At 40.6% G+C, this 25,525-nt stretch overlaps 1 protein-coding gene across 1 annotated transcript in view; it reads right to left on the bottom strand.

Moving 5' to 3' along the window:
- LAMA2 (laminin subunit alpha 2) overlaps positions 1 to 25,525 on the bottom strand; it is a 772,405-nt gene that overhangs the window by 396,945 nt on the left and 349,935 nt on the right. Inside the window, exons 17-18 of the mRNA XM_044291170.1 lie at positions 7,010 to 7,221; positions 5,136 to 5,242 (exon numbers count right to left, since the gene is read on the bottom strand). Coding sequence (XP_044147105.1) covers positions 5,136 to 5,242; positions 7,010 to 7,221 — 319 coding nt within the window. The remainder of the gene's footprint in view (positions 1 to 5,135; positions 5,243 to 7,009; positions 7,222 to 25,525) is intronic.

Genomic DNA, 25,525 nt, shown 5'->3' with positions numbered 1-25,525 from the left:
ACCACTAAGTTTAAGACGTGGGCTAGGCATGGGATGTGTGTGAGCTTGCCGAGCTCCAAAGCCGCCACCAAGTTACGGCCATTATCAGACACAACCATGCCTAGTTCTAGGTTGAGTGGTGAGAACCACAGCTCAGTCTGTTCTCTTATCCCTGCCACAGCTCTGCGGCGGTGTGCTGTTTGTCCCCTAAGCATATCAGCTTCAGCACCGCCTGTTGCCGCTTCACCACTGCAGTGCTACACTGCTTTCAGCTACCGACTGATGACTGACTGGTGCAGCACGCAGATAATTCGGAGGTGGAAGTGGAGGAGGAGGCAGAGGAGAAGGAGAAGTGGGGTTTGGAGCCACTAATGTAGGTGCTGGCGGAAACTCTAATTGACGTAGGGCCCGCAATAATCCTTGGCGTCGGTAACACCTGGGCCATCCCAGGTTACGACTCACTCCCAGCCTCCACAACATTCACCCAGTGTGCCGTCAGGGAAATGTAGCATCCCTGGCCGAATGCACTTGTCCATGTGTCCATGGTTAAGTGGAACTTCCCAGTAACTGCATTGGTCAGGGCACACGTGAAGTTACTGGATACATGTTGGTGTAAGGCTGGCAAGGCACACCTTGAAAAATAGTGGCGGCTGGGGACTATGTAATGCATGAAGGGAGCCGACATTAGACTGCGGAAGGCCTCAGTGTCCTAAATGGCAACATTTCCAGGGCCAGTAATTTGGAAAGATGTGCATTTAGTGCTATGGCCTGTGGGTGGGCGGATGGGTATTTGCGCTTGCCTTCAAATGACTGGGGCAAGGACATTTGTACGCTGCGCTGGGACACAGAAGTGGATGTGGTCGCCGATGGTGCTTGCGAAGGTTCAGGTGTAGGGCAGGAGGCATCCGAGCCTGCATCTTGGAAAGGGGATTTTCCACCACATAACACGGGGAAGAGGAGGCAGTGGTGTGACCTGCAGACACAGATTTTCAACCCAGGTGTTTGGCCCACCTCTTATGGTGCTTTGATGCCATGTGCCGGATCATGCTGGTTGTGGTGAGCTTGCTGGTGTTCGCGCTCCTGCTCATTTTTGTATGGCACAGATTGTGAATTCCAATTCTTTTGTCATCCGTACTTTCCTAAAAAAAGCGCCATACTGCGGAACACCTACCCCTTGGCAAGGGAGATTTCCGCAAGGGGGGGCTCCGTGGAACAGTTGAGGGCCTATTTGGTGTGGCCCACCTTCTCCCTTTTACCACCCACTGCCTCTTCCAGCCTGTTTCGGTGCTGCTGATCCCTCCCCCTCTGTACTGCTGTCCTCGCTCGGCTTTCCACCTTCCCAGGTTGGGTCAGTGACTTCATTGTCTGCCACCTCCTCTTCCACTTCCTCACTCTGCTCTTCCGCCTGACTTGTTGACCTAACCACAACCTCAGTGATTGACAACTGTGTCTCATCCTCTTCCTCAACCTCTTGAGACAGTAATTGCTATTGAGTTATTGGAAACTGTGTCTCATCATCATACACCTCATTAAACAGTAATTTCTGTTTGCCACAGTCATCTTCTTGTGGCTGTGGATGCTCAAGAGTTTGGGAATCAGGGCACAAGATCTGTCCCTCTTCAAGCGTGCTTGGCGAGAGGGCCAAATCAAGGAATAGTGAGGAAAAGTGGTCCTCGGAATATCCGAGTGTGGGATCACTTGTTTGCCCAGACACTCTATGGTGGGAGAAAGTAGTATAAAGACTGGACTTGGTGGAAGACAGGGTGGTGCTTAACCGACTGGAAGTATTATCTGCTGCAATCCAACCGACCACCTGGTCGCATTGGTCTGACTTCAAGAGTAATGTCCTGCACCGCCCTTCAAACTGGGACATGAAGCTAGGTATAGTGTTTCTTGTGCTCTGGCAGCAGGCACAGTTTCAATGCGCCCAGGGCCATTGCCTCTGCGTGCACCATTAGCAACACAGCACTTCCCCATTCCTTACTGCTCGCCTTCTTAATTTTAAATGTGATATATGCTTGAAAGTATGTCACACGTACAGTAGTGTAGGAGTTGGAAGTACATATGCAAAAAATTTTTTTAAGGTATTTGGGGTGTGGAAACTTCACACAGGAGATATCCCGCAGATGTGGAGCGGATAATTTAACTGTCCGCAGCAGACACTGTCTACAGAAAAAGTATCCTGGAAGTCACTGATATTTTAAGGATGCGCACACTTTACACAGCAGATGTGGCACGGATAATTTAACTGTAAACAGCAGCCTATTAGACACTATTTAGCGAAGGATGTGCTAAAAATATATATTGCTGCTGTTACACACAATAGTTCTTAAAAGGACTTTTGGGTCCCTGAAAAGTTTTTCTAATAAAAATCTTCCAATAACACTCTCTACACTCTGTCCCTTCCTATGCATGGCTCTTCCTAAGGGCTCATTCAGACGGCCGTATGCTATCCGCAAAAATGCAGATCCGTTTTTTTGCGGATTAGATGCTGACCCATTCACTTCTATGGGGCCCTTTTCTTTTCCACGGTTCCGCAAAACAAATCAAACATGTCCTATACTTGTCCGTGAAAATCAGGACATGGCCCCATTGAAGTCTATGGGTCCGCAAAAATACTGAATGCTATCCGTTTTTTTACGGACATGCTGAACTGTCCGCAAAAAAACGGATCCGCATTTTTGCGGACAGCATACGGCCGTCTGAATGAGGCCTAAGACTGAGCAATTTAGTGCAGGTTGCTCTACAAACATATATTGCTGCTGTCACACACAATAGTCCTTAAAAGAACTTTTGGGTCTCTGAAAAGTTTTTGTAATAAAAATCTTCCAATAAAACTCCCTACACTGTCTTTCCGTTCCTATGCTCAGCTCTCCCTGACTAAAACTGAGCCGAACATGTGTCATCGGGTGCATTATAGCACCCAATGACCGTTCCGGCTAGCCAATCACTGTAATGCCAGTAGCCAACATGGCTACAGCATTACAGTGCGTGCCAGTACCTCCCTGCACATTTATTGGCTGTGTAGCAGCGAAGAAATGTGCGGGGAGGAGACTAGTGTTTGGCAGAGCATACTCGATCAACACTAGTGTGCATAAGTAAAGCACAATTCTCTGCAGAACGCATTGTGCACCACTATTTTTCCCGTAATTTGCTTGTGAGCTGCTGGGGTAACTTCATGTAAGGAATATGGATGGGCCTATATATTGTACACCGAGGGCCAAACACATTATGCATTTAGCAGCTGGATACTTATATCCACAACCCCTACACTGGGTAAATGGTAAAAAGTAACTTAAAGGGGTATTCTCATCTTAATGATCACTGTTAAATCTGTTAGTGATTTGACAGTGATCATTTTTCTAAATACATTTTATTACCTAATTCCCATCCTTTTTTTTAGAAAATAAGTCCCCTCTTACCTGATGTTGTCTTTGGTCTTCCCTGGTTACGGCCACCTCTCCTGTCGGATCCCGCCGGGCTGCGCTTGCAAAGAAGACTGAAGATTCTCTCCCGTCAATGTCCTGAACGCGCACGCCGCCGCTCATGCGCCATGATGACTTCTTCCTGGCCAGTATAGTACAGAGCCACGAATGCGCACGCTGGCTCTGTACTATACAGGCCAGGAATAAGTCACCAGGGCGCATGCGCGGCGGCGTGCATATTCAGGTCATTGAGCGGCCCGGCCGGGAGAAAATCTTCAGTCTTCTGCGCAAGCCCGGCCGGGAGAAGAGTCCAGGAAGTGAACGCCTCGCTCAAGGAAGGTAAGTATGAAAAGGGAAGATGAGAATACCCCTTTAAGAATCAGAGCACACACTCCCTGGTAGAATGGGAATTGTCTAAAATTCCCTGAAATGTGGAATATCTGGTTTCTACACTATGCTCATGTAATGGTATTACCATTTCTGCTACTGTCATCCTTGTATTTATTCCAAGTCCTTCACATTGGTCATTGATAATATTGCTCTGAAACTGTTTTGCACATGTAATGTGCCAGGTTCATCAGTAGGTGGCAGCAGATATAAGGCAGAAAGATCTTTAGATACAATGGAACTTACCATTCCATTCTCCCCCTTTTGGGCAAAACTGGGCTATTCCCATTTCCTACCAAGGGAGGGGCAGCAGAAAGTGTCTAGTCAGTTTAAGCCAGGGCAGCATGAGATGCAGATGTGCCAAGATGTAGCAGCGAGGGTATCCCCCCTCCTGCAGCAGGAGTCCATCCAGAGGGAAGCATCTCATAGAGCACTGGATCGTGTAGGGCAAGAGCTTGTTTGTTTATATTTTCACACTGCTAGGCGGAGGCTTCCGCTTAGCAGTGTTGACGGTGAAAATGTGGATATGAAATGAACCCGGACAACCCTTTTAAGAATCTCCCAAAACTACATGTAGGACAATGGACAGGTATGGCATTTCACATGATAGATAGATAGATAAGAATAGTTATCTATCTATCTATCTATCTATCTATCTATCTATCCAGGGGTAGGCAACCCTTGAAAAGAACAGAGCATGCTGGCAATTGTAGTTTTACAACAGTTCGAGTGCCGAAGGTCTATCTACTATCCATCTGTCTAATTATCTATCTATCTATCTATCTATCTATCTATCTAATATCTACAGGTGCGAACTGGGAATATAAAATGGGCCTGGGAAAAACTAAAAGTGCCCCCATATTGTAATACAGTCCAGATTAACAGAAGGCAGGCCAACACAAGTAATCAGGGCCAACACAAGTAGGTAGAAACAACATAAGGAAGCATGACCAGCAATAACACAGTGCAGCACAAAATACCGCCCCAGCAGAGTCAAATACCACAGTGCAACACAAAAGGCTGGCAATGACAGAATTCAGCTGTATCACTGTCCTGAGTACCTGATGCTCTTAGCATTATTTAATTTAGAACATCTGATCGTTATGTACCCGGCCAGTGGCCATGAGGAGGGCTCAGGTGGCTCCCTGGGCATCGGCCCACTTTGGAATTTCCCTGTAGAGTCTATGGCCAGTCTGCCCCTGAATATATATGTAGAGTACCCCTGTCTTTGTCACCAAGGAAATAGATTAGGATTCAGACAAAATTTACAAAATGTTATCAGTCATTTCCCCCTTCTTATTTGCATTATATTAATACTTCTACTTCTTGTATCTAGAAACTTACCAAGCACTCATCACACTGGCGACCCTTCACATTACTTCTGCACTCACATTGTCCTGTCTGAAGATTGCAAACCGTGGATGTAGATCCATTGATGTTACAGTTGCATGCTGTGAGACAAAATGATCCACAGATTAGTTTCCCCCTGGAGAGCTTAAAATGCTAACATCAATGAATTATTTACCCAGCTTAAAATATAGTTTGTGAACCCGCCCCATGACCCCCCCAAGTCATAATGCACGACTTCGGGCTAGACGAAGCTTGGCTCTATGCAGGCAATACATTTATGGAAACAACATTGACATTGAAGTATTTGAACACATTTACTTTAGATCTATGTGACCTATGTCTGCTGCTGCCCTACTATCCCAGACTGAAGTGGGCATCACTCTAATCACCCTGCATGTATTGGAACTAGTATTCAGTGAAACTTCTCTGTTGGACTGCAAAGGTCAGCTGTTCACTATGGTGCTGATCAACCCTCCTATTTATTCTGGGAACTTTGTTCTACCCCTTTGCCTGAGCTTAGATATTCTAATGTTTGTTAGTCCTAGTGAAGGTGTGATTTTTTTTTTCTGTCTATCTAGCCATATACAGAGTCTTCCTGCTTACCAACGCTCATCCTCTGCTGCCTGCCCTGACCTTGGATTTGTTTTACGCATATGCTAGAATTCTGCATGCCCAGACCTCGGATTTGCTTCATGGGTACAAACACTGCTGTCTGATCTGATTATGATTATTGTCTGCTCTTTCAGTGCATTGCAGCATTATCTCTGACCCCCATGGTCAGCTGCCAACTATACCTGGGCTATTCTAAGAGGTAGTGGCCTGGTGGCTCCCCTGCAGATCCCTGTATAGGGGTTAAAGCATGAATACCAGGGGACCTACAGGACAACACCCTTAGGTTTAGCCCAAAGCCAAACCAGTTAGTTGTCACAATGGGTCCAAGCCCACTGCCCATTGCAATTCCCAAAATCTGACCTGAGTTAAGTGACTATTTCTCTACCTTATATGATATAACTGATGCTGTATATGAACATGTATTTTAATCACTTATTTACAAAGCTATTGTTTAAGCTTAGTTTTTCACATATCCCATAATCTACAGTAGAACAAGTGACTATGAGGTTTGACATCCAACTCAACAGAAATGCAGAATGACATATTATGCTTGCTTTTTCTCTTCTGTCACTTTTCTAAAGTTGGCCACACATTCCACAGCTTCAGAAGTATTCTGAAGAGTTGGTCAGTGATGGTTATAATTCTATCAAACTACACCAAGTTAGAATGATGCAGAAATTGATTAATCTCTAACTGGACATGTCCATGGTTATGATGCAGTCCATATATACTGTATATATCATGGCAACTTGATTGATTACAGACAATCTGCCTTTTGCAAGCATCTGTCCAACTTTTCTGTGTCACAAAAACATTCAATTAAAGTGGAAATCTGAAATGCTTTTTTGTGTGTTTATTAATTTGATAAACAAAAGCTACCTATTTTTTATAGTTTGTTCTATTTATGTGTGTAGATTGTTCTTTCAGCTAGCAAAGCTAAATTATAATGAACTAGGCAACTATTACAGAGCGTATAATGTAAAATGTAATGTAACCTTTTGGAAGAGCCTAGTGAATCCTCACATGTAGATTTAAAATATATATTGGAAGGGTCGTCCAGGATCTGCTTTTTTTCCAGAAACAGCACCACTCCTGTCCATGAGCTATATCTGGTATTGCAGCTCAAATGAATATGGCCATTGTGAGTAGTGTTGTTTCTGGGGAAAAAAAAAAAATTCTAATCGATTGGTAACCACTTTATGTCTATTGTTCAATATTTTATCAAGAATACAAACAAGCAGAGAGTAGATACTCACGTTGACAGCTACTTGGCCCAAGTGCATTTCCAAAATATCCTTCTGAACATTTATTACAATATTCTCCAGTCACACCTGGCTTACATATACGGCATTCACCCGTTTTACTGTCACAACAGCCTGGGGCTGAAAGGTCGAGGTTGTCATTGCATTGGCATGGTTGGCAGGATCCTCCCGGTAGTGAAGGTTGGCCAAAATACCCATTAGCACACCTAAAGAACACAAATAATTCAAAGAATTCATAATGTAATAAATAACTTAGATAATATATGCAAGTGATTCTGCCAGTCGAGAACAGTCGCAAAAGTATGAAGAGTGAGCTTCAGAAATGAATACCACTTCAATGAGCCAGAAATATACTGATGACTGCCAGAGAGGAATTGACAGGATGCAAGCTATGCTTTATGCCGGCTTTGATGCCCCAACTGGTTCCACGCTAAGTACTGTAAATACTGTACAAAACACTAAGTAGAGTAAGACATTTTCATATATTCTATTGATAGAGTCCAAGGACAGAATACATAAGCCGGTGTCATTTACCATGTTGGTCATTGTTTACCTCCAATAGAAAAATGATTAGTGTCCAAGAAAGTGCAAAATAATAGTTTTCTTTCTAAATATAGTATGTTGTATAGCATGGATGTCAAACTCATGGCCCTCCAGATGTTGCAAAACTACAACTCCCATCATTCCCTGATAGCTGTAGTATGCCCAGGCATGATGGGAGTTGTAGTTTTGCAACAGCTGGAGGGCCACGAGTTTGACATCCCTGTTGTATAGCATATTCTACTCTATAACAGATTGGTTTGTACTGAGAGCTTCTCATATCTATGTACTAGGAGACAGATCGTTCTCCTCCGTCTCTAGGCTCCTGTATTTAGTAGAGCAGGGGTCATCAACCTATGGCACTCCAGATGTTGTGAAACTACAACTCCCTGTGTACATACTTGCTTAGTTGTTCCTCAAAAGATGTTCTGGGAATTGTAGTTTCACAACAGCTGGAGTACCTGACCCCGGCACTAGAAAAAACTGTGCTAGCTCACCTACAGGATACAGGAGCACAGGAGACAAGAGTAGTAGGACAAGCTGTCTCCTAGTGCATTCATATGAGCTGTCCATAGCATAGACCAGTGTTTCCCAACTAGTGTTCCTCCAGCTGTTGCAAAACTAAAACTCCCAGCATGCCCGCACAGCCAAAGGCTGTCCAGGCATGCTGGGAGTTGTAGTTTTGCAACAGCTGGAGGCACACTGGTTGGGAAACACTGACATAGACCACAGCTGATCCATACTTCTATGTTAATCAGAGTATGCTATTCTATGAATTTAGAAAAATGATCCTCACACATTCCAACACTCTAATTGTTTCTGTAATAGTTTTTCTGTAATTGGAGGTACATTTTAATTCTTTATTAGCTACCATCACATTTATTTTCCCTTTAATCAAATCCATACCAAACTCTTCAAAGTTTCCAAGATCTGAAATTCATTAAGCAGGAATGTATAAAACTTATGTTTTTGAGAATGTTTGAAGATCTTTCAGATGGGTTTAAAATAGTAAATATGACTTAGCTTTATATTAATGTGTGACGTAAGAGACAATAATGCATTTACAGATCGCCACCACCCACCAAATGTTCTAAGTGTCTCCTCAAACCAAGAATTGGGCATGCGGTACTTGAGGCTGAATATCTATGGGTTAATACTGAAATAGCTTATAATGTCCTAAAGGCAGGTATTCAGAGAGACATTGAATGAAGGTGCTGAATGAGTGCTTGATAATGGCGAAAGATTTTAATGGAGCAGCTACTGAATTTCAGACAGTGAGAATATTAATGTTCCACGTTGATGAAGTACAGTAGATTCTGGAACATAATGCCTGGAGCTAAATTCCTAATTAACTCTCTGAAATATCTTGCATTTTGTTACAGTTGACTGGTAACAGAACTTTTTAGTAAAAAGCTGGCAGATGCCATATATTTTACTGCAATATTTATTAGGCAAATACATATTATGTGTCTGAAACTCACCAAAAGCCAGATTAATTGTAACATATCTAAATGAATTGTATAACACAAAATTATATTATACTATCTTAGTAAGAGGTGTAAATTGATACATTTAGGAGAAAAATATCAATTGAATTGCAATTATGGAGGTTTCATATTCGAAGGCAGAGATAAGCCTTTATGTAACCCAGATGAAAGTCTGAAATTATAATGGCTGCACTGAAAAGTTTTCTGCTTTGAATTATCCGTAGGCAAAGCAGAAATCTATCATTCTAAAATTCTGCACCTCTCCACAATTAGCATGGTCATATTTGTCATTGCACAACTATTATTAATCCATGGAACACCCACATTCTAAGGCCTCTTGCACGCAAAAAAAATAAAAAATCTGTTTCCGTTCCATTTTTCTTTGCTTTCTGTATACAGTCCGTATACGGAACCATTCATTTCAATGGGTCCGCAAAAAAACGGAATGTACTCCATATGTATTCCGTGTCCGTATTTCTATTCCATTCTGAGATAGAACATGTCGTATTATTGCCTACAAATCACGTTCCTTGGCTCCATTTAAGTCAATGGGGCTATAAAAAAAAAGACGGAACAGATACGGAATGCATCCGTATGTCTTCCATATCCGTTCCGTTTTTGCAGAACCTTTATTGAAAATTTTATGGCCAGCCCAATTTTTCTATGTAATTACTGTATACTGTATATGCCATGACACCGTTTCCGTTTGCGATCCGCAAAAAATGGAAACCAAACAGAAAAATGGAATGGAAACGGAAAAACTACTGAAACAAAAAATGGAAAAACGGATCCGATTAAAACGGACCGCAAAACACTGAAAAAGCCATATGGTCATGTGCAAGAGGCCTAAGAAGGAGAACTGGGATTTCATGGTAGAATGTTTCTTTTTGGAAATTCAGAGTGTGTGGCATTGTATCTTTGCCTTAGGCATTATGCACTTGACCATATCCGTTTTACAGTGTGCAAGTCACAGATGCACAAAATAGGGATGTGGTCCATGCTGCATCTGGACAAATGAACCCATTGACTTCAATGGGTCTGCTCTTTGGACGAGTGTAGGACATTTTCTATCTCTTTGTGGAAAAGATAGTGTTGAGCGAATCAAGCTTTACAGAGACGGGAGCATTAAAATGTATGGGCTCCAGCAAGGTAAACAGAGTTATCACTGAAGTCTGTTGAGAATAACTTCAGCTATCGATTTTTCAGCTATCGATTGGAGTCTATGATAATAGCAATCTAATGATTGCATGCTGTAGTTCCCTATGGGAACTATAAAAAGTGCCCAAAAAAAAGTTTACAAATAAAAATTTAAATTTGCCCCACAAAAAATGAGCCCCCATAGAGCTCGTACACATAATTGCAAAAGAGTTATAGGGGTCAAAATATGGTGACATAAAAATACAGATTTTTTTCCCACTTTTATTTATCAAAATCCAAGAAAAACTATACATATAAGGTATCGCTCGATCCGTACTGACCTGTAGAATAAAAGTAACTGGTCAGTTTTGTTGTACATAGAACATCGTAAATGAAAAACTCGTAAAACTGTGGTGGAATTGCTTTTATTTTTGCAATTTCACTCCATTTGGAATTTTTCCCACTACATCATATGCAATATTAAATGGTGGCATTGGAAAGCACAACTTGTCCCTCAGAAATAAAAAAAATAAGACAAATAAAATGTTATGGCTCTGGGAAGGCAGGGAGTGCAAAACAAAAACGCCCAAAAAAACTTCGGGGCTGAAAGGGTTATAAAATGGATCCGAAGTCGATTTTGGTACCGGCTGGTATCTTAGTACTGGATCTAACTTTGGAACCTGTTTTAAAATTGATGATGGCTGTGTGAAGCACGGCTCTGCAACGACTTAATCCCTCATAGCCTACTTTAGCAAGTCTGAGAAACCAACTATGGTCAAAATCGCTGTCCCCAAACCTACTGACCCTCAGGGTCCTGATAAAAATACAAATCAAGCCGGTGAGATGGAGAAATTCATAAAGAAAGCTGCCGCTGTATACGTGGAAAGAGATTCCAAGATGGCGAGTGGCACACCACTCGCCTCAGGTCTCAAACAGCAAACAGTTACTGGAGTGGATCGAGGTATGGAAGAATCCCCAGGAGCTGATAGCCTCCCGATATTGATGTCCTTTCTAAAGGAAGTGCTGGCAGATGCTCAAGAGCCTTTAAGCTCAGACCTAACGGCCATTAGAGAAGACGTGCACCATATAGGTAAGAGAGTTGAATCCCTAGAAGAGGCGCATACAGCAATTATAACACATCAAAGCGCAGTATCCACCTCCTTGGTTCACTGTAAGACCCATATCAACTCCTTGTACACAGCACTTGAAGACCAGGAGAATATGCACTTCAGAGGTATCTCGGAATCAGTGGCCCCTGGGGACATACCTAATACAATAGTCCAGATCTGCACACAGGGCATTGCTTCCAATGCTTTAACCTTCTGAGCCGCCTCGTAATATCATTTGAAAATTCCTGCACTTTTCGACCAAAGAGGCAATTATCAACAGTGCTAGGAATATTCCTACTATATTATGGGAAGACAACACCATCACAATTTAGTAGGATTTAGCGCAATACACAATGAAAAAAAGAGGAGCGCTTAAACCGCTCACAGATTGGCTGCGCTCTCAAAAGATTTTATACAGATGGTCTTTCCCCTTCGGTCTATCCTATATTTATGAGGGATGACGTCTATCTATCACGTCTTACAACGACCTGGAGAAGGTGTATAATCACCTCAAGATCTCACCACTGCAGATTGAAAATTGGGAGATGGCCCAGGATTTATCTACACTTCAAGAGCTACCTACTTTTACGCCATGGGAACAAGGTCACACTCCAAGGCCCCAAAAAAACAAGAGAAGGGCTACAAGTTCAACACCAAGAAGGTTACCATTCACAGATGCCTGAGGACGGACATGGTTACCCAAGAAACAAGTCTCCAAGAGACTTATCGCTGTGACAATGGCGTTCATGCTATTTAACTGCTCTTTCTAAAGTTCTGATTTTTCCGCCATTTAAACCTTCAATTTAGACAATTCTTGCTTTTTCTATCATATTATATTTCTTAAACCTAGATATATAACTCATATATGGCATCCCCTTCCTCCGATTATGCTTACACCTATTTCTTTATTTTCTTGAGCTCTTTGGGGGGGGGGAAGGGAATTCTGAATTCCCAAAGATATAGTGAGGTCCAAGACCCGTCAAGTAAAAGGGGGATTTATCTATGGTTTTACCCTTACCCCTGTAATGGTATTTGCCCTTTATTGCTCTGATAATATGATACTAACTAGTTTCACTACAAGTTACTTTGTTGGTTTTAGTTTTTATGTTCACTGTTTTTCTTTAAATGACAGGTACAGCTATCTCCATTTGATCTACAACCAGAGGGAATTGGGCCTTTTGGGAAATTCCGGTGCTCCACCCTGGGAGGCTAAGTATTGCTGCATGCCGCTTAAATTTCTCCCCAGGTTACATTATTGCTTTTTCCATTTTACAGTGACCTTTCTCCCAAATTATGGCTGACATATGTGTAACTTCCTTTAATGTTAAGGGTTTCCATTCCCCATCGAAACACAGCCAGATCTTCTCCTACTTAAAAAAGGAGAAATGTTCGGTCCTCATGCTTCAAGAAACACATTTTAAATTTGATAGATATCCTAACCTTTCCCATTCCATCTTTTCACAATGGTATCACTGCGGTGCGGATTCCTTAGACCTTCATGGGTGTGAGTATCGGAATCCGGAAGAACCTCACATTCACATACTTGTCACATGTTCAAGATAAAGAGGGGAGATATATTCTACTCAAAGGGATTATATCCAACCACATTTACACCTTTATCAACGTCTATGTTCCCAATGTAAACCAAATTACCTGGATTGACAAGTTGCTTTCTCAGCTAGAACAGAATAAAGAGGGGGTGGTGGTGTTGGGAGGAGATCTCAACCTCACACTGAAACCAAAATTAGATTCTACTTCAAAAAAATCAGCGATTTCTGCTAAAGCTCTTAAATACCTTAAGAAAAGATTACATAGCTGGTTCCTTTGTGACGTATGGAGACTTTTTAATCACTCTGGGTTTGAATATACTTTCTTTTCATCAATGCATGGGTCCTATCAGAGACTTGACTATTTGTTTATTACTAAAGAACACCTTCAGCTTTGTACTAGGGCTCATATGGGAACCATGCATCTGTCAGATCATGCTCCTGTATTTCTTACCATCTCAGCACCAAACTTAGAACCTCAGGCATTTAGGTGGTGACTGAATGAACAACTTATATCCCCTGGAGAGCCCCTAACCCGCACACAAACATTATTGGAGGAATTTCTTTCCCTTAATTCCCTCCCAGAGACTTTGTCACATGTAGTGTGGGACACACACAAGGCCTATATGAGGGGACACTTTATAAGCATAGGGGCTAGAGTTAAGAAGGAGAGGAAAGCCAAGATAGACACACTGCTCTCCTGAATTCAACGTCTGGAGACCTTGCATAAGCAGTCTTTATCAGATATATATCTCACTGAACTCACTACACTTTGAGGATCAGTTAAAAACCTACTAAATAATGCCTCAGCAAAATATTACCTTCACTCCCAATTGAAATATTATGCCCATGGAGACAAGGCATCTAAATTTATGATGAAATACATCAAACAGTGGAGATCTCATAATTATATCCACAAGATTCAGGTTCCTGATGGGGGAGAGGTCTTCACTATCTCAGCCATTGCTTCTCAGTTCCAAAAGTTTTACTATTCCTTATATAATCTGAATTAGCAAATCAGGACCCTTCTCCCACACTAGAGCTGGTGAGCTCCTTTCTTAGCTCCCTGTCTTTGAAAACTTTATCAGACACTCAAACCCTAAGCCTAGACTCATTTCACCCTAGACAAATTAGAGACAGCAACTACCGCACCTTTCATAAAACTCTAGGACCTTATTTTCTTTCAGTATGCAACAGTTCCTTATCTGGAACTCCTCTTTCAGTGGATATGACAAGAGCTCATGTCTCGCCGATTCCCAAGAAAGAAAAGGATAGGTCTCATTGCGCAAACTACTGCCCAATATCCCTACTGAACTTAGATTTTAAATTATTAGCCAAGATGCTGGCCAACCTCCTTTCCTATCTTCTCCCCTTGCTGATACACAAAGACCAAGTTGGCTTTGTACAAGGAAGAGAGGGCATGGATAATACAGCAAAGGTCTTTAATGCCATATATCATTCCAGGAGAGCTAAGTTCCCTCTGGTCCTTCTCAGTACTGATGCTGAGAAGGCATTTGATAGGGTTAGCTGGAAGTATATTGGTGAGGTATTGGCAGCATTTGGGCTTCCAGATCCAGTTATTAAAGCCATCTTTTCCCTATATACAAATGCTTCAGCCTCTGTCATTATAAATAACTCTGTCTCAGCACCCATTTAAAATTTGGAACGGCACTAGACAGGGGTGTCCCCTATCCCCTCTCCTGTTTGTACTAGTCATGGAAACCTTACTACAAGCGACTAGAGAGGAGAGGACGATAGAGGGAGTTAGGATAAATAGTCAAGATCATAAAACAGCAGCATTCGCAGAAGACCTACTCATTATGTCCTCCAACCCTAAAAAAAAAGCTTTACCCTACATATATCACATCTTAGAACAGTTTGGTCTTTACTTAAATTTTAAAATAAATATGAACAAATCTCACGTACTAAACATTAATCTTCCTGATCCAGTTAAAAACTAATTGAGAGCTATATCCCCCTTTAACTGGGATACCCCATTCATTACTTATCTAGGAGTAAAGAGAGGTCCACATCCCGAGGCTTTTTTTTTAGATTAAATTATATCCTTCTCTTACAATCAATTATAGAACAACTCTCCACATTTAACTCATCTATATTATTCTGGTTCGGTAGGAAGAATATGGTTACATCACTTATACTACCCAGGCTGACATATTTGCAACAGGTTCTGCCTATCCCTGTACCAAAATCATTTTATACAACCCTTAACCAGCATATCAGATCCTTTATTTGGGCTGGAAAAAAAGTCTCAAATGACTTACTCTGCTTTCAGTAAACTCAACCCTTTTTGGGGCTTTAGGTTACTTTGTATGTTTATACTTACCTTAAAATATAAAAAATATAAAAAATTGTTTTAAAGCTGAAAAATCAAATCTCAAAGTTATTCACTGAAGTCCAGCAAGACTTCGGTGATAACAAATTTGCCTCCCCGGGGCCATAGATTTAAATACTATATGGACGTGAATCTCTGTACAGCAAAGTTTTGAACAAATCAACTTTGGATCTAGTAGCTTTCTGCATCCGTATGTCTGTTCCACAAAATAATAGACTATGTACACAAAGGACGGACCACAGACCCATTGAAAACATGGATCCATTAGGTGGGCCAAAGATCAAGTTTGCCATACCACCTGCCTCCTAAGACTAGAGGCACATGCCCTGTAAGGCCTTTCTAGCTATGCCCTTGTTGCTTTGAAGCCTAGAAGCCTTTGGCATGAGGACAGAGGTACTGTAGATCATTAGATATGTTAAGAGCATGCTGCAGTCTCACTATCTACAGTGCATCAAAGAGAAGTAGGTGTTCTAGTTTTTCATCTAATTTCCCTGTGTAATGCAATCCCTTAAGACTTTAGGAAACTCATGACAACCTCATTTTATGGTGATGACCTAACAATTTACCTAAATACAATCTCAAACCATGCAAAGTTCAAATATTGATGCCCTAAATAGAAATCAGTTCTATAAATGGCAAATTTGGGAGGGAGCGGTATATATCAGACAGCTGTGGTGCTCCATGTTTATTATTGTTATTATTATTTGCCCTTGAATAATAGGTAATAGATCTAGAAAAAGGGGTGAAGCTATAAGGATTCCTAAAAAACAGATTTATCAATGGTGAACACCAATTTTTAGCTCAAAATACTGTAATATAGTAAGCCGTCCAAGAAGTGGTATAGTAATAAAATAATTATCTAAGATGTCTTGCAAGGGGATCCAAATTTATCATACACGGTACATCACTTAAGTTGAGATATATCCTGTCTAAATTTGGGATAGAATTAATAAAACCTCCACTGCTATGTTTGGTCTCGTGCAAAAAAAAAAAAAATTCTCTCTTTGAATCCTTAGGAGCCACCTTCTAAGTTTGTGCACTCTGCATATTGACCCAAAGAGTTCATTTAAAACCACCCTTAGGGTCTCTGTAAAAATGTAACAGTAAATACAGAATGTGTCTGCCATGGTTCCTCCAATTGCATAACCACCTTCTTTCATTTAAGTAAAATGCCTGTTGACTCCTATGCACAGTGTGTCCATTTTACCTAAATGAAGCAGGGATGTGAAATTGGAGGAACCATAGCAGAAATATTAAAAGGAGTCCTTCAGGCTTTCATGTAAAATTTGTGTGGAGAACTGGTAAGAAATATTTCTATACATAGTTTTTTAATAAGGGCCAGTTTTCCTGATACAGTTTGGAAGTCAAAATCAGGACTGTTTTCACAGCCAGACATGCCCTAGCTGAGGACCAGTATAGGGGACATTGGGGACACTATGGGGGACATTATGGGTCACTATGGGGGGCATTATTACTGTGGGGGCCACTATGGGGGACATTATTACAGCTGGGGCAACTATGGGGACATTAATATTACTAGGGACCATTATGGGGGACATTATGTATACTGAGGGAACTGCAAGGGTTGGGATTTTATAAAAAAAAAAAAAAAAGACTATGAAAATTAATTTTAATGGACATTAAATATGGATGCAAAACAGTCATCAAAAAAAGACAGACAGACAGGCGGAAAATGAATGCACAAATGGTTAAAAAATGGCCATGACAAACTGAGTGTGTCAGTTTTTAACAGAATTTTATTTTCTCTGTCCTGTTCATGTAGCCTGATTCAGCTATATTCGGCATACTATACTAAGACTCTCTAAATATGGATACACTATGTAGTTCTATTTTATAATTGAATACATAGATTGTAAGCTCTGGTCCTTCTCCATTTGTCTTTCCCCAGTTGTAAAGAGCTGCAGAACATGTTGGCAGTGGCAATATATAATGATTATAGTTATAATTGTGCAAGCTAGTAATTCTGTGCTATGAAAATTGGAATATATATATATAAATATATATACTGTATATATATATATCCCGAACTTTATGTTGTCTACTGCTTTCATACGCATGAGAAACTAGACTTGATGTCCAGTGGAGTTCTTCTGAATTGAAGGAACTGAATCCTACGTAGTACTGATGGGACCAGTTTCTAAAGTCATTAACATCACAGCCAGCCGCTTAGCTGCTGAAGCAGACAGGAAAGGAATGACAGAAATAGAATACAGTAACAGGAAGAGGAGCAGCAGGGCTGATGACTGAGGACAGGTGACTAATTGCATATTCATTCACATGCCTTGTCCATACCACACACAGGGCCCTCAAGGAAAAACTATATATTTGGAAGAAGCTCTTTTAAGTGGTTACCAAACAATAATGTAAATACCTGCAATGTATTATCTTTGTTAGGCTTTTACACACTCCGAGGTTTAGAATGATACACCTTGAAGTGTGAATTTAAATTATGCAATTTTAATTATTCAAGAGCTTCCAGAGATGTGTAGAACTGGTATGTAACACTGTAGGGACACAGTATGGTGGTAATATTGGTCTTTGTATAGTATATTGTATGCATAATCAGGTGTAATATTCAGTCACTGTAATGGTGGTAATACCTGTATATGTTCATGGTCTTGTTTATTTGTATATTATTTGTCTCATATAGCATTATTTTTAGTAATGTTGGTTTCGGTATAGTGTTTTTTGTTCATCATCAGTATGGTGGTAACTATAATTCAGCAAATCGATCTCTGGATCATAGATCCGAAGTTGATTCTTTCACATACTTACATTTTAATGCTGTATGTATGGGGTCTGTGGAGCCAAACTTCATCTCGCTCGAAGCTGCGCGAGACTTCAGTTAATTACTACTGTATATATAATTATCTACATATTTAAAAACGATCCATGGTCCGAAGGTCGATTTGCTCAAGCCTAATGGTAATTTGTTGCCACAGTAAGGCGGTATTTGACCTTTATATAGTGTTACTATTGGTTATGTTGAGTGTAATTTTATAAAAAGGGGCATGGCCACTGTCAGGGGGTGCTGCACATGGCTTGCCCTGGTCAATATTTATCTCCTGCTCATGACAAATAAAACTACCATGTTTTTAGTCCTATAAGGCACACTTTTTAACCCAAAAGTGGGGGGAAAATGTCAGTGTGTCTTAAAGGTTGAATACTAATGGGGGCTTATGGAAGAGCTTGTTAGTACAGTAGGACCGAAGTGTGAAAGAAGACAGCATACTGCTACAGATGGATCTGGATATATTGGAGGCTTGGGCAGTTAAATGAAATGAGGTTTAACACTGACAAATGTAAGGTTATGCACAGGGGAAGGAATAATACATGTCACCCGTACATACTAAATGGTAAAACACTGGGTAACACTGACATGGAAAAGGACTTTTAGTGGACAGAAAACTAAGCTGTAGAAACTAGTGTCAGGCAGCTGCTGCCAAGGCCACTTTACAAATCACTAGTCAAACCACACATGGAGTACTGTGTACAGTTCTGGGTTCCTGTGAACAAGGCAGGCATAGAAGAGCTGGAGAGGGTTCAGAGGAGGGCAACTAAAGTAATACCTGGAATAGGTGGACTATAATACACAGAAAGATGATCAAATTTAGGGTTATAACTGTGACTATGATGAGAGGACATCCTTTGTGTATGGAGGAAAGGTTTGTACACAAATATAGAAGAGGATTTTCTATTCTCAGAGCAGTGAGGCTAAGGGACTCTCTGTCTGAGGAGATAGACACTTGTAGAGCAGCACCCACTGACATAAATGGCCACACCGGTAATGAAAAAGCCGAGCCACGACCGCAGATCCTGAGCAGTCGACAGTATAGCAAATAAAGAGAGGTAGCGGCAACATCTCCAGTGAATCCTTTATTGGACGGACTTTACAGAAAGTGTGCCATAAAATCAAGCAGAAACGTTTTGTCTGTATCCCAGGGTTGACAAAGTGATAGTGAATTCACTAAAAGAGTTCAAGAGGGGACTGGATGTATGTCTGGAATGTAATAATATTAAGCTCTTAAGGACACATGACGTACCGGTACGTCATGATGTCCTGGTACTTAAGGACACATGACGTACCGGTACGTCATGTGTTGTTCCGATCACTGCCGCCCGGCCAATCATTGAGCAGGCACCTAGGCTAAATGCGCGGGGGGGGAGGGGGGTGTCCCGTGACCGATCGCAACAATCATTGAGCAGGCACCTAGGCTAAATGCGCGGGGGGGTCCTGTGACCGATTGCAACAATTCAGACCTGCAGTTTGATGCGCTTTTTGCAGTTTCTGATCCCCGCGGTCCCTGACCGCGGGGATCAGAAACGTTATAATGCCCAAAATATATATGTTTCAACCCCCCCTGCACCCCTGAATGATTTTATGGCGGCGGGAGGTGCAGGGGGAGGGTTGCGGGCGGTGCGGGAGGCGGGATCACGATCCCCCGCCCGCCTCCCCTTGAATAATCGTTGGTGGCAAGTGGGTATACCAGGGTGTCAGCACATTGCTGACAACCTGGTATAAACGGCTGACATCTGTGATGCAATGTCAGCCGTTTAACCCTTTCCATACCGCGGTCCGTACGGACCGCGGTATGGAAAAGGTTAACAGCTCAGGGAGCTCCCTCTCCCATTGGGGGGCTGCTGTGCCTTTGCAGCCCCCCGATGGAGAGGGAGAGAGCCCCCAGACAGCCCCCATCCTTACCCTTCCCTGTCTGAGAAGTTGTGGCAGACGGGGAAGGTTCCCATGGCAACAGGACGCCTTCTGCTGTCCATGGTGCTGAACAGATCTGTGCTAAAGGCATAGATCTGTTCAGACAAAGTGTAAGTAAAATATAGTACAGTACCCTATATAGTGTACTATACTGTATTATACAGACATCAGACCCACTGGATCTTCAAGAAGTGGGTCTGGGTAAAAAAAAAAAGTAAAAAAATGTGAAAAACAAGTAATCAAAAAATACATTTATCACTGATTAAAAATGAAAAAAATGAAATTCCCTACACATTTTTGGTATTGCCGCGTCCGTAACGACCTGATCTATAAAATTTAAAATAAAAAACTATGATGACATTGAAATTTTGCCCACCTTACTTCCCAAAAAAAGGTAATAAAAAAGTGATAAAAAAGTTGCATGTACACCAAAATTGTAACAATCAAACCGTCATATCATCCCGCAAAAACCATACCCTACCCAAAATAATTGCCCAAAAACTGAAAAAACTATGGCTCTTAGACTATGGAAACAATAAAACATGATTTTTTTTTGTTTCAATCATTGTGTAAAACTTACATAAATAAAAAAAAGTATACATATTAGGTATCGCCGCGTCCATATCGACCAGCTCTATAAAAATATCACACGATCTAACCCCTCAGGTGACCACCATAAAAAAATTTAAATAAAAACGGTGTAAAAAAGCCATTTTTCTCTACTTACATCACAAAAAGTGTAATAGCAAGCTATCAAAAAGTCATATGCACCCAAAAATAGTGCCGATCAAACCTTCATCTCATCCTGCAAAAAATGAGCCCCTACTTAAGATAATCGCCCAAAAACTGAAAAAAACAATGCTCTTAGATTATGGAGACACTAAAACATTTTTTTTTGTTTTAAAAATGAAATCATTGTGTAAAACTTACATAAATAAAAAAAAGTATACATATTAGGTATCGCTGCGTCCGTGACAACCTGCTCTATAAAATTACCACATGATTTAACCTGTCAGATGAATGTTGTAAATAACAAAAAAAACGGTGCCAAAAAAGCTATTTCTTGTTACCTTGCCTCACAAAAAATGTAATATAGAGCAACTAAAAATCATATGTACCCTAAACTAGTACCAACAAAACAGCCACCCTATCTCGTAGTTTCCAAAATGGGGTCACTTTTTGGGAGTTTCTACTCTAGGGGTGCATCAGGGGGGCTTCAAATGGGACATGGTGTCAGCAAAATCTGCCTTCCAAAAACCGTATGGCATTCCTTTCCTTCTGCACCCTGCCGTGTGCCCGTACAGCAGTTTACGACCACATATGGGGTGTTTCTGTAAACTACAGAATCAGGGCCATAAATAATGAGTTTTATTTGGCTGTTAACCCTTGCTTTGTAACTGGAAAAAAATATTAAAATGGAAAATCTGCCAAAAAAGTGAAATTTTGAAATTGTATCTCAATTTTCCATTAAATCTTGTGCAACACCTAAAGGGTTAATAAAGTTTGTAAAAATCAGTTTTGAATACCTTGAGGGGTGTAGTTTCTTATATAGGGTCACTTTTATTGAGTTTCTACTCTAGGGGTGCATCAGGGGGGCTTCAAATGGGACATGGTGTAAATAAACCAGTCCAGCAAAATCTGCCTTCCAAAAACCAAACGGTGCACCTTTCACTCTACGCCCCGCTGTGTGGCCGTACAGTAGTTTACGGCCACATATTGGAGTGTTTCTGTAAACGGCAGAGTCAGGGCAATAAATATACAGTCTTGTTTGGCTGTTAAAAATGGGTTAAAATTGAAAATTAGGCAAAAAAATGAAATGCTCAAATTTCATCCCCATTTGCCAATAACTCTTGTGCAACACCTAAAGGGTTAACAAAGTAGTTTATAGAATGGGGTCATTTTTGGGTGGTTTCTATTATGTAAGCCTCACAAAGTGACTTCAGACCTGTAGTGGTCCCTAAAAATTGGATTTTAGAAAAATTTCAAGATTTGCTTCTAAACTTCTAAGCCTTGTAACATCCCCCAAAAATATAATATCATTCCCAAAATAATTCAAACATGAAGTAGACATATGGGGAATGTAAAGTCATCACAATTTTGGGGGGTATTACTATGTATTACAGAAGTAGATAAACTGAAACTTTGAAATTTGCAAATTTTTATAGTTTTTGGGTAAATTAGGTATTTTTTATGCAAAAAAATAATAATTTTTTACTTCATTTTTCCAGTGTCATGAAGTACAATATGTGACGAAAAAACAGTCTCAGAACGGCCTGGATAAGTCAAAGCGTTTTAAAGTTATTAACACTTAAAGTGACACTGGTCAAATGGCCTAGTCCTTAAGGTGAAATAAGGTTGTGTCCCTATGGGGTTAAATGTCATAGCTACTAGAGATGGGTAGTTGATCCAGGGAGTTATTCTGATTGGAGTTGGGAAGGAATTTTTGTCTATAAAAATGAGGAAAATTGTCTTTTACCTCACAGTTTTTTTTTTGCATTCTTCTTGATCAACTTTCAGGATAACAGACTGAACTGGATGGACGGATGTCTTTTTCCAGCCTTATAAACTATGTTACTATAGTACTATGTCATAAAGCACTTCCTGTGCTGGCTCTGTACTCACCGCCTCCTGGTCTTCTCCTGCAGGCTTTACGCGCTGTGCTGTGACCGTCGCACAGCATTAGGATGTAGACAAACTCTGTGACCTCATGATGTGAGACGTTGGGTCACAGCACGGCGTGGCAAGAAGAGTAGGAAGAGGGCTCGATCACAGGAGAGGTGAGTTGATTTTATTTTTTTTGTCTGATCTGAGGTCTGATTAACATTGGGGGTCTGATCTGAGATCTGATTGGGGATCTAATTAACATTGGGGGTCTGATCTGAGGTCTGATTGGGGTCTGATCTGAGGTTTGATTGGGGGAATAATTAGCATTGAGGTCTTATCTGAGATCTAATTAGGAGTCTGAGCTGAGGTATGCTTTCCATTGGAGGTCTGATGAAAAATATATTATGAGCAGGTGTGTCTTGTCTTGTCTTATAGGGTGACAAAATAGTAATTAAAGCAAACTACTACCTACTGACCTACTGATTTATACTAGCTAATTTTGAGGAAAATGTATAATCCAAACTGAGACTGTGGATTCATTTTTCTGTCTCACAAGAATAACGGAATGTATAAGTAATTGTACAGCTTTTAGTTCCTTCATGACTAATAATGCTTTCCAGTGGGTAATAAGCAGATGGCTCACTCCGAATTGCCACAGTTGGTGCGCAGGTTCAAAAAGACACACCCCTAATTCTGTGCTATAAATTATGTATAAAGTGGAACCGGCACTCAAACAGTCGGAGTACACGTGGGATTGTTTTAAATTTATAAAACTTTTATTAAATAATAACTATTTGTGCACTTCTTAAATAGATATAAAAACAAATATAAAAACATAAAAATGGTAAAAAAATGATACACACATTCAGTTCGAAACTTGCAATAGTCAAAAAGCAATCGCTATTATGCTGTCCTGATAATTCGCTGCACCATATATCACTGCATCCGTATCCCACTTGTTTAGTGTGACTGATGACTCGCAGTCATCTATGGTCAAGCGGCTTGTTTATAGGGCTATTTGTTTAGCTCCTTATGGATTGACAATTTGAAACCAATAGTTAGGTAAAAAATCACTGCAACAGGTGCACAATGTGGTTTTCAAGCAATAGTTCGTATTAGACAGAGTATCGGTCCTCTGCCCTGATTCCCTTAAGGCTCCAAGTGTGCCATCCAAGCAAGATTAATGGTCCGAAATGGTATTTGAAGTTCCACCTGTGTTGGTATCGTCACAGGGGTATGGCGTAGCTCCACATGTATTTCTATCAATTGAGAGTTTTACTCACTGTGTCCCGTATGGTCTCACTCTGTGTATCCCGTACTCGGTTGCTGCCGTGGCGTCCCACGCTTCCACCTTTCTCCGGTATGTTTGTCTTACTTCCGGCTCTGTCGGGATCTCGCCTTTGGTCTCGCGAGAATCTTGTTTCAGATAGTTGTTTCGTGAGTCCCAATACGTGTGTGTGAGTTGACTAGCGTTCTTCCCGTCTCTATTAGGATTATCGGGTCTCGGTCCTTTAGTACATGGCCATGCACCGTCTCACAGGTAACACCCAGACGCGTTTCGAGATGCTATCTCTTCATCAGTGGGTTGCCTGTGAGTGGTGATGTCTTGGTTCTTATGCTCTCATCTTGATTGCTTAATTGGTCACACTTGTTTTCGCTGTGAGGTCCCGTTCACAATTGTTTTTTTTTTTTGTTTTTTTTTTTTTTGTTTTTTTCCCTGTAATTCTGTTGTTTCCTCAATTTTTCACCATCCTCAGGGATTTTGTTGTGCATCAGTTGATTTTAAAATTGTCATATAGCATCACATTATACGATATGGCATACAATATAAAAAATAAAAAAATAATATAAAATGTAACATCAATTAGATGGTATACCCTGTAGCATAAGACCGGAAATATAGAAAACAATATAGAAAGTTTTTTGTTTTTTTTTCATAAGTGTATCTCTGTCAGCCAGAAACTGTATGTCTGTCTTTGTTTTCTATTACTATTTTTAATAGACTATTTCGTTTTTTCTTTAGATCCTCAATTATACCAATTTGGTATCTCCTTTTAGGGACAATTTATTCATGAGTTTTTCTTCTTGTATGGGCTTTCTATTTTTCAGAGATTTTACCGTTTTTATATATTTCATAAATAGTTCATTTGCCCTTCAATAAAGATCTCATCATTTCATCATTTCATTCAAGACAGATTTCTCATATATGTATTTGTCTATAGCTGTATGGGATAATTACGCATTTTTATGGGGGGACAGATTTCTCATAGTGCTGTCTATTTCTTATCTAAACCTTTGTTTATAGCTGTATAGGGTCGTCCTGCATTTTTATGTAGAGACCCTTATAGGGGGACAACCTTATCGGAGGGTTTCTATTTTTGGGGATATCAGAGATGCTTCCATCAAGAATGTATGAGAATGTCACGGGCAGAGTCCAGGAGAATATACGACTTTGGGAGTCTTCTCCCTGCAGGACTAAATTCAGATCTGGAAATTTTTGGGTTCATATAAAATATGGATCCACTTGTACGTATGGGGTTAAGTAGAGGAAACACAGAATTAGACCGAGAAACTCGACAGAAAGAACGAGCCATGATATGTAGGTGGATTCTTGATGGAAGCATCTCTGATATCCCCAAAAATAGAAACCCTCCGATAAGGTTGTCCCCCTATAAGGGTCTCTACATAAAAATGCAGGACGACCCTATACAGCTATAAACAAAGGTTTAGATAAGAAATAGACAGCACTATGAGAAATCTGTCCCCCCATAAAAATGCGTAATTATCCCATACAGCTATAGACAAATACATATATGAGAAATCTGTCTTGAATGAAACAGAATGAGATCTTTATTGAAGGGCAAATGAACTATTTATGAAATATATAAAAACGGTAAAATCTCTGAAAAATAGAAAGCCCATACAAGAAGAAAAACTCATGAATAAATTGTCCCTAAAAGGAGATACCAAATTGGTATAATTGAGGATCTAAAGAAAAAAC

The sequence above is a fragment of the Bufo gargarizans genome, chromosome 4 (assembly GCF_014858855.1).
Source record: "Bufo gargarizans isolate SCDJY-AF-19 chromosome 4, ASM1485885v1, whole genome shotgun sequence".
In the NCBI taxonomy this organism is placed as follows: Eukaryota; Metazoa; Chordata; class Amphibia; order Anura; family Bufonidae; genus Bufo; species Bufo gargarizans.
This window is presented reverse-complemented; position numbering and strand designations above follow the sequence as displayed.